The 9847-nt window shown below is 58.9% G+C and overlaps 1 protein-coding gene across 3 annotated transcripts in view; it reads left to right on the top strand.

Annotated features, from left to right (window-relative positions):
* The window catches only part of TACC1 (transforming acidic coiled-coil containing protein 1), a 60316-nt gene that overhangs the window by 1645 nt on the left and 48824 nt on the right, over positions 1-9847 (top strand). The window contains exon 1 of one of the 3 annotated variants that reach the window (XM_089773832.1): positions 290-478. The exons of 1 other annotated variant lie outside the window; for it this stretch is intronic. Coding sequence is in view for 1 of the 2 variants with exons in the window: in XM_075910987.2 (XP_075767102.2) it covers positions 6120-6205 (86 nt within the window). In the remaining variant the exon portion in view is untranslated. Of the gene's footprint in view, positions 1-289; positions 479-6030; positions 6206-9847 lie in introns of those variants that run through there. One more of the 3 variants, XM_075910987.2, reaches the window with a different exon arrangement.

The following is a 9847-nucleotide window of genomic DNA, read 5'->3' as shown; positions in this document are numbered from 1 at the left end:
CTCCCCTTCTAGCAGGGGGATGCGGGGAGCCCAAGAAAGCTGCATGCGCCCGTGTGGCCTCTGCAGCATCCCGCCTCAGGGTCCCGAAAGGCAGCTCTCGCTAGCGCTGGGCCCACCGCGGGTTTGGAGCCGGGGGATCTTCCACGTGGAATCAGGCGGCATTTAAGCCAGACTCCATGTGAGAGCCAGACACAGTCTTAGTCACACTTCCCAGAAACAAACATAAAACCGGAGCCCCGGGCAGCAGGCGAGGGCGGGCTGTGCTCTTCTCCCCAGTGCAGAGAACTTCTCATGGAATTAGTGCCTGGCTAATTATTACCAGCTCTTTGGGCTGGCAGCAGCCGCTTTGCGGGCCGGCCCAGGCGGGGCGGTCCCGAGGTGCCCGGGGGCGGCGGGGAGGCAGCCGAAGGCAGGAAGTCGCCCTGAACTTCGCAGGCAGGAGCAGGAACTCGCAGTGGACTTCTCCGCAGCCCTTTGAGTGAGTCGATTTCCAGGCGCCCTGTGGCTGATTTGCAAGCAAGGTTAGATGTGGTCTGACTGTCTCTGCAGGACACGCCTGCTGGGTTTCTGGCTCTCGATCCCAAGGACACTGGGAAACTGGGTTACTGGCATGCAGTACCTAGCCCAGGAGCCTGCCTTAAATGCTTTCAGATGGGTCTGAAGAGCTCAGGGCTTGTTTGCTGGGCATGGACATGAAAGGTACCGAGAGACCTTCCCGTTTGGAAATGAACCCAGGTGTCCTGGCTCACAGACCTGTGTTCGTTCCCAGACGCTGGGGGAGTGTTACCTAGTGGGCAGGGAGCGGGCTTCCGTCAGACGCGTCATTTCATCTTCCTTTGTCTGCACTTCCCCTCTGGAGAATGGGGACTCTAATATGGGCCTCCCTCTTGGCGGGTCTGAGAGGGTAGCTTACAGTTGGTCGGAGAGTGATACGAGATGGGGCAGGATTTAGATTGTCGGGGTTGCAAACCCTATTGTCTCGCGGGAAATGCTAAATAACGGTCAGCCAACAAATCCGCGCGAGTGGGTGTGAATCCGCGCGTGTGGGTGTGAATGCACACGTGTGGGTGTGCAAGCTTTCCCAGTGGTCTCTGATGGTAGCATGGTGCTGGTGCACTTGTGTATCAGCAGTGGAGCCCAGTGTCTGCAGCCAGGACTGAAATAGCCACCAGCCCCGTAAGTAGAACTCAGACAGACTCTGCGCCCTGGCATTTGACCTGCTGCATGTCCCCTTTGCTCGCTCGAGGCCGTACAGAGCAGCTGCCCCCTCCCACGCCGCTTGCCCGTGCACGCCTGCGGCCTGAGTCTCGGCGCGATGTGACGGTGCCGGCCTCGCAGCCCTTCTGCAAGGAGCGAGTCAGCTGCTGGGCTGTGTGCGCTTTGGTAGGATTCACCCTTTGAGGGCAGCTTAGGAAACACGGAATTCTTGCACCTGTCCGGGGGTGGCCGGTGAAGGCACATCTGTGAGAGCAGGCCCTGGCCCAGAGGGAGCAGCTCAGCCTGCAGGGAGGTCGGGAGCCGAAAGGCTGGTCCCGTCCGCTCGGGGAGGCCAGGTGGCAGGGGCGAGTGGCAACACGTCCAGTTCCGGGAACATTTGGCATCAGCAGGCCCATTGGCCTTTCCCAAAGCCAAGCCCAGCAGCACGTTAAAAGCTATTTTATAGGGAAACAGCAGCTGGGAGTCGTTTGAAAGCCGGAGGCCCCCAAATCCAAGAGCTTCTTGGCCCACCCCACCCCTGCCGGTCTCAGGGCACTGCCCTGGCACACCACGTCCGGGCAAGGAGCTGGGATGTCTGTGAGCAAAGGCCGGGTGCGTGTCAGGGCAAGCTGTTTCCAGCTGTTTCCATCTGAGTCAGAGCCGTGGGTGAGGCACAGACAGCGTGTGCCCACAATGACAGAGACAGAAAATAATGCAGGGAGCTGTAACTACCCAGCATGCCTCGTGTGCGGAGGTCCCAAGTCCGCGACGTGACCCACTAGCAAAGCCCAGCTCCACGGTCATTGCTCTCTGTGAAGTCTGCCCAGAACCTCAGGGAGTAAAACAACAGGCAATACCTGCTTATCAACCTGATGCTCCCGCAAATGTGGCGTCTGCACCTGCCAGTGCTCCCTGTAAGCTGGGCGCTTGTGGGAGACACTTCATGCTGCCCAGCTGATTAGCAGAGCCAACACAACCGAGCTGCGGGGTACTGATGGTGCACATGCCTCAGTGCACATAACAACATTTATTCTGCATGTGGATGGAAAAGACTAGAAGGGAGATTGGCACCTGCCAGGGGTGAGCTGGACTTCTCAGTAAGGGTCAGCACCCACCTTGGGGCCACGTTTAGGTGCAGGTTGGCTGCTGAGCCCTTCTGCAAAGCTGGCTCCCGTAGCGGGTGAGGCGCCCTTGGAAATGCGAACCTCAAGGTAAAGCACCAAGCAGCCCACGACCAGCAGCACAAACTCCCAGGCTGTGTCTACACTGGGCCACTTATTCCGGAAAAGCAGCCGCTTTTCCGAAATAAGCTGCGAGCTGTCTACACTGGCCCTTGAATTTCCGGAAAAGCAGTGACGATTTACTGTAAGAAATCAGTTGCTTTTCCGGAAAAACTATGCTGCTCCCGTTCGGGCAAAAGTCCTTTTTCCGGAAAACTGTTCCGGAAAAGGGCCAGTGTAGACAGCACAGTAGTCTTTTCCGGAAAAAAGCCCCGATCATGAAAATGACGATCGGGGCTCTTTTCCGGAAAAGCGCGTCTACATTGGCCACGGACGCTTTTCCGGAAAAAGGGCTTTTCCGGAAAAGCATCCTGCCAATGTAGACGCTCTTTTTCCGGAAATACTTATAATGGAAAACTGTTCCGTTTTAAGCATTTCCGGAAAAAGGTGTCAGTGTAGACACAGTGTAGACACAGCCCCAGTGAAGACCTCTCCTGGGAACACCCTCCCCGCCAGGGCGCAGGGACTGTCAGAGTAAGGGACAGCGTCTGTGGCAGCGTGTCAGGGAGTTTATTGCTTCTCCAGGGTACAGCAGAGCACAGATGGAATCTGGTTCCAGGGCAGGCCTAGGATGCCTCAGCCCCCTTGAGATGGGGGAGCCTGGGCCCCTAATCCCAGCCTGTTGCTTAGGCTGCTTCCTCCATGATTCCAGCCAGAAACTCAAACTCTCTCCCAGCCATGCCCCCCAGCCAGGTGCTGGTCTCCGCCCCCCCTTTGTCTCTCCCTGGGCGGCTGAGCCTGGGTGTCTGGGTTAATCCACATTTAGGAGAGTCAGTGAGAATCTCCCCTCCCAGCGCAGGGGACCCCGGGTACAGAGCAGACAGCCCCACAGCATCTTCCCTGAGCTCCACAGGGGCTCGGTCCGATCTTCTCCTCCAGACACAGCAGCCCGTGTGTGCAGGAGCCGCGGGGCCACTGCCGGGGCCTGGGCAGCTGGTGGGTTTAGTCTTCATGGGGCAGCCCTGGGAGTCTGGAACTTTACAAACCTACAGGCGGCTTCTCGCACACACAAACCAGCTCCCACCACCAGAGGGCCTACAGCCTAGCAAAGTGCTTCCGCCTGTCCCCCGCACCACGGGCCCCTGGCTGTACAGAGCGGCCCTTGAAGAGCCGGGCCAGCAGCAGAATGTGCCGCAGGTGCAGGCCGCTAAAACACAAGGGCCTTCGGAATCATTTCCTCCGCGCCGAGCTGCCAAGCCCCAAGCACCGGGAAGACCAGGGACTCCCGGAGGGGCGCGGCTCTCCACGCTGCTGCCCCGCGGCCAGGCGTGCTGGCGACTAGGAGGCAGGTCTAGCCAAGAAAGAGCCCATCAGCCTGGCCTGCATCAGAACAGCCCAAGTGCGAGCCTGCCCGCAAAGCACCCCGGCCATCCCCCGCGCCCGGCTCCCTCCAGCAGCCCCTGGCGTTCACGCCAGCAACTGGCCTGCGCCATGCGGCTCAGTGCAGACAGCAAGGGGGGCCATTAGGCCTCAAACACCGTCCCGTAATGGCCGTCCAGCAGCCACGGCAAATCCATTACAGGACCCCCGCAACCCACCCCCCAGTCCGCGGGTGAGGGGACTAGGCCCCTTGGGTGGCTGGAGTTATCACTGAGCCATAACCCAGAGCATGCCCCTGCCTCGGGAACCCCTTGGCCACGAGACATTGTCCAAGTCAGCTGGCCTTAGCCACATCCGAGGGATTATTCACAGAGTGCGTGCACTGGGGTAGGAGACCTACTGCAGCGCCCGCATGACTTTCACCTGACTTGGCTTTCTTCCGGCTGACGCTGAGAGGCAGGGCGGCGGGAGCCTGCCGACCAGCCGACCTTTCCACGGGAAAACTGAATCACAGAAGGTAATTTCCCCTCTTTCATCTGGTCTAAAGTGCTTTCTTCAGGCTCCGGGAATCTGGGTTGGTTTTAATGCACCTGTGACTAGAGCCCTCCTAGATGCCACCGTCTGTCCTTCCTTTGTGTGCAGCGAGGAGGAATTCTGGATCCTTATTTACGTGGCCAACAGCTGGTGTCTTTCATTGTCACGTGTGTCTACAACTCGGGTGTGCCTGCAGACGAGTAGTGAGCATTTTACCTTGTCAGCCCAGCGCCTCAGGGAAATACCCTGGCGACAGAGCAGCTGGGAAATGATTTTTTGTTCTTGCAAAAAAAAAATAAAAGCGAACAGAAGAGAGTTTCCTTTTCTGTTGGCATTTGTCTTGGAACGTGTTTGGGTTTTTCTCAAACAAAAAAAGACCCTCCCCAACTGAAAAGTTTTCAGGTTCTGAGTTTTTTGTATTTACAAAAATGCCCAGAATTGCCCACAGAAGTTTTCCTGAAGTCCAAAAAGCTACTTTGTGTCAAAAAAGGAGAGGAACATTCAAATAAAAAATCTTCAGCCAGGGATGTTGTGTTGCAAATCAGCATACGGTGTGCCATATTGTGGAAGTGTAGGACTGGGGGGCCCTGGCGAGGCCATGAAGACCAGGCCCCTGTGTGAAGGCAGACCCAAGCAAACCTAGCGTGGACCATCTCCCGCAGACGCTTGTCCAGGGCTGTCCCCCCTTCCCGAAGAGAGCGATTCCACAACCTCCCGCGGGAGCCCGTTCTATGGCTCAGCCCCCCTCGGCATGAGAGAGTTTTTCCTACTGGCTGAGCCCCGTCTCCTTGTTGCAGATCCAGCCCGTGGCTGCGTGTCCTTTCCCGCCCCGGAGAACAGCTCCTCACCCGTGTCTGCCCACCAGCCCTCCGGGCCCCTCCCCCTCTCAGGTTTTTCTCACGGCTAAAAGGGCCCCGGTTTTTAGCCTTTCCTCATAGGCCGGGTTTTCATTTTTGTTCTCTCCTCTGGACTCTCTCCACTTTATTCACATCTGTCCTCAGGCACCGTGCCCAGCCCGGGGCCAGCATCCCACCCACAGCCCCCCAAGGGCAGAGTACGACAGAAGGGTTACCTCCCCCGACTCCCTGCTCCCCCCTTCTGCAGGGCCATCCCCCCACATTCCCTGACCCCCATTGCAGGGCACCCCCCATCTCCTGCAGGGTCCCCCATACTCCCTGTCCCCTGCTGCCCGGCCCCCCCACCCCCACTGCAGGGTCCCCTGCTGCCCGGCCCCCTGACCCCCCACTGCAGGGCCCCCCACATTCCCTGCCCCCATACTCCCTGTCCCCTACTGTCCGGCCCCCCGCCCCCCCACTGCAGGGTCCCCCACATTCCCTGCCCCCATACTCCCTGTCCCCTGCTGCCCGGCCCCCTGACCCCCAATGCAGGGCCCCCCACATTCCCTGCCCCCATACTCCCTGTCCCCTGCTGCCCGGCCTCCCGCCCCCCCACTGCAGGGTCCCCCACATTCCCTGGCCCCCCGCCCCCCCACTGCAGGGTCCCCCACATTCCCTAGCCCCCCGACCCCCCACTGCAGGGACCCCCACATTCCCTGCCCCCACTCCGCCTCTACTGTAGGGCCCCCACACTCCCTGCCCCCTGCTGCAGCAGCTGCTGGCCCGGGCGGCCGGCGCGGGGAGGAGCCCGAGCGCTCCCAGGGGAGCCGCGCCCTGCACGGACGCAGAGGGGTCGGGCCGAGGCCGCCCGGGCGCCCCAGCCAGCCGAGCGCAGCGCAGCGAGCGCAGCCCCGGTCCCGCAGCCAGCAGCCCCCGGGCCGGGCCGGGCAGCATGGGCGGGGCGCAGAGCCAGAGGCAGAGCGGGGCGGCTGCAGGGCAGGGGCAGGGGCAGGCCCCCCCCGGGCGCGAGGAGACCAGGTGAGCGGGGGCGGGAGGGGCGGGGCCCTAGGAGCCCAGCTGTGCGCTCCTGGCCCCGGCCGGGCTGGCAGAGGGGGCTTGGCCCGCGCGTTACTCCCCCCCATCCGTGTCCCCAGGCCTGCCTGGCAGCCCCCCAGCTGCGGGGGGCTGGATTCCCAGACGTGCCAGGGCGGCCCTGAGCAAAGCAAGCGGCCCCCAGTCTGTGCTAGCTGCCCCTGCGCCTCCCCTTGGGCCTGGGAAGGTTTCTGGTGTTTCAGGGCTATGGAGCATGACCCCAGAAGCACCAGTTATGGGCCGCTCCTTGTGCTGCGGAGAGAACTGGCCGGCTGCTAATGGGAGCTGTTTTATGCAGGAGGCCGGGTTTGCCAGCGTGTGTACGAGCTAGAGAGGAGGGGGGCTTGGAGGGGGTATTAGACAGAGGCCTCTTTCCAGGCCCAGCGCTGTGAGATGTTTGTTTCATACCACTACTGCTGAAACTGCAGCCCCTGGGCCCGTCGGTGTTCTGGGGGGTCTCCTAGCCGGCGGTTCAAGTCGAAACCAGTAGTTGCCGTTTTGTTTACGTTTCCCAGCCTCAATGGGAACTTCCAGGAGGGAAGCTTTATCACGAGCGATAAATGGTATGGAGAGACCTCGTAGCTACCCGGCAGGGTGTAAGGAGTGGCCCTTGTTACTGCTCTAACTGGCGAGACCACAGCGGGCTCGGAACAGTTAGGAAAGAGAGGGAGAGGGTCGTAAGGTTTCTCTCAAGGGGGGTAAAAGTCTGGTCCGTTTTTGAAATGTGCATCCTCAAAATGCCTTTGCCCTTGAGGAATAATCCGAGTTGGCCCATCAGTCCGCTCTGGCTTGCTGGGACTTTGTTTCTCAGATGGGAACGGAAACCTGGCAAACTCAGCACCTGTCGGTATAACCCTGAAGTTTTCAGCTAGATCCGATCGCAACCCCGCAGAGATATCCCAGGCCTAACATACAGTGAGAAGCCTGAGGCCCCTGCCGGAGAGCACTGCTGCCTGTCAGCAGTGGCTAGAAAAGGTAGCAGAGAACTTGGACTAAGACGTGGTTATGTGCGTGGTAAGACCAGAAAGCAGCGTTTCCAGAAAACGCTCTTTGCAGCCAGCAGAGTTTGAAATCTGTAAATAGAAGCAAAACCACATGATGAAGTGATTCGCCAGAAGAAAGAAAGGGCCCTGCCAGTGATAAAATCCAACTTTCGGATGAACTTGAAAAGAAAAAGCCAGTTGTCTGCTGCGTTCCCCATTCCCGGAATAGCTGCATGTTAGGAAGTATGCGGCTACTCTTAATAGTCAGATTTAAAAAGAAATATACCCACAGGCTAAGTCATGAGGCACGTGGGACGTACGTGGCATTAAGTTGCGGCTTTGGTTATGCCCTGAGATAGCCAGTGCCCGTTTCATGCAGTATGTGCACTGACGTGTGCTAATGTCTTGGAGAAGGAGGGGACGCCCAAAGCCAGTGTTCCCCTGCTGTAAATATTTAACAGGCCATTGCAAACACTGGCTCTGGACCTGCGGAATCCTCGCTTTCCAAGTCTTTGCTGTGTTTCCCAGCTGTGCTGTCTTGCACGTGATTTGTTCCCGTGCAGAAGAGCCCGCCCTGGATTGGCCGCTAAATGCGACAGCCAGCGCTCGGAAGCAAATCAGCCAGCACGATGGGTGAGAAAATCCTGAGAGGGGAGCGCATGCCACAGGCATGGGAAAGCAGCTGCTTGCTTTGCAGCCCTTACGTACGTGCAAAAGGCGTGTAAGAAACAGCCCCGGGTGTGACAAAAGCCAGCCAAGCCGGGTAAAGCCTGACTCCACCATTCATTCTAAAAACAAATCAATTAGTACAACAGCCAGTGTCCAAGGCAGAAGGTCTGGGGGATGGGAGGCAGAGGCTGCAACCAGGAGAAAAAAATAACAAGGGTCTGGCATGAGATGAAATTCATGGGGCTGTTACAGGAGAAGACCTGGTTTGGCCGGAGCAGGCAGGGGGAGGTGCAGGCCGTTACGGGCAGGTGCATAAGGATGTTAACTAGTGATTCATTTACTAGTCGATGGAATTTCCACCGACTACTCAACCCGTTGATAAGCCCTTCCGCGTTCTGCCTGTGAAATGTACAAGAGCCCCAGAAGGTTTTACCTGGTGTAACCCGACTATCTCTAGGCAGCCGGAGGCTCTTCTCTGCGCGCTGTGTGCTGGGTCTTCCCCGTCTTGGCAAGATGCGCTTCCTTGCCAGTCTGTGTTGTTAACCACGATGCCTGGCGCACCTGAACTCGGTGTGTTGCTTTCTAAAGGGGCCCGGCCCCGAGCACTTTGTCATCCTGGAAACGGAGCCCGGCTGACAAAACCGACGTGGGGGCACGTGCCCACCCTCATACGAGAACAAGCCCAGGGTGGGCGGGCAGAGAGGAGGGACCCCGTGATGGAGACCAGTCGGCACCTCTGGTGTCCAGGAGACACACTGTCACCTTAGGGAAACCGCCTGTACATTTCCACGTCGCCTGATGGTTGTAGCCGGGTTCCCCGTCACTGTGCTGCTGTTTGTTGTCCCTTGTCCATTTGTGAATGGGTGATTCCCAGCGGAGCCTGGCTTTAGCTTGACTCTGTTCCCCTTGGGGGTAGGATAAGGTCAGCCAACAGCGTGAGGCCAGTATACAGATCGTATTAGGGATGTGAAGGGTTTCCCGGTTAACCTCACCCGTAACGGATGAGGCTTGCCAGTTAAGATGAACCCGTGGGGCTGGAGCAGCTCCCTGCCTGTCTTGGGAGGAGGGGAGCTTGTTGCAGACGGGGGCCCGTTGCGGATGCAGGCTGCTCCAGCCTTTAACCATGGCAGATGTCACCTCTGAGCGCAGCGTGGTATCAACGGGCTGAAGCGTTCCATTGGAACCGCCTCGAAGGCCCCGGTGCATTTCCTTCTGGGGCTCCCTGGAGCACCCCGGATTCCTGCTCTCCTGGTGGCTAGACAGGGGGCCGTTGTGTTTGGACGGGAGGGAGTTGCGTGCTGCCTCCCCCAGAGCTGGGCCTTCCTCCGTAGGCTTCTTGGCGTCAGATGGGCCTTTCCCATGCCTTGCGGCGGCGCATGCTTTCTCAGAGCACAGCAGACCTGTCCGTCAGGTTCTCCGTCCTCCCTGGCCATGGCCTAACCTTGGCAGCTCAGCGGAAAGTGGCAAACTGCCATAATACACTGGAGCAATGGGGCAATGCCGTCTGTCGAGAGCCGGGCTCCTCCCTGCCGTCTGGCAGCTTCCCCGGTGCACGGGATCCGATGACCCTTCTCTTAGCCATTAAAATGACGCAGGTTGTTACTGGTCCTAACGTTAGCCCCAGTCCCTGTGTGGCGTTTCTGCTGCTTCACTTCCGTGGCAGGGAGCCCTACAGGACGGCAGATTTCACTGTGTCTGAAACCTCCGCTGTGCCTCTCAAAACCTCCGCCAGCGTTCCCTGTAAGCCGGGCGTTTGGGCAGCTCTCGGGAGAGAGTCCAATGCTGTCTGGCTGATACGCAGAGCGCCCACCGCGAGGCTTGTGTTTCTCCTGGTGGTGCACATCCACACGTGCCTCAGCGCACATCACAACATTTATTCTGCACGTGGTTGTTAAAAATCCACATGTGGATGGAAACAGTCAGAGCCGGGGTGAGG

Source organism: Pelodiscus sinensis, chromosome 28 (assembly GCF_052426305.1).
Source record: "Pelodiscus sinensis isolate ZL-2025 chromosome 28, ASM5242630v1, whole genome shotgun sequence".
Classification (NCBI taxonomy): Eukaryota; Metazoa; Chordata; order Testudines; family Trionychidae; genus Pelodiscus; species Pelodiscus sinensis.
The sequence above is the reverse complement of the archived record's forward strand: the minus strand, read 5'-3'. Positions and strand labels throughout refer to the sequence as shown.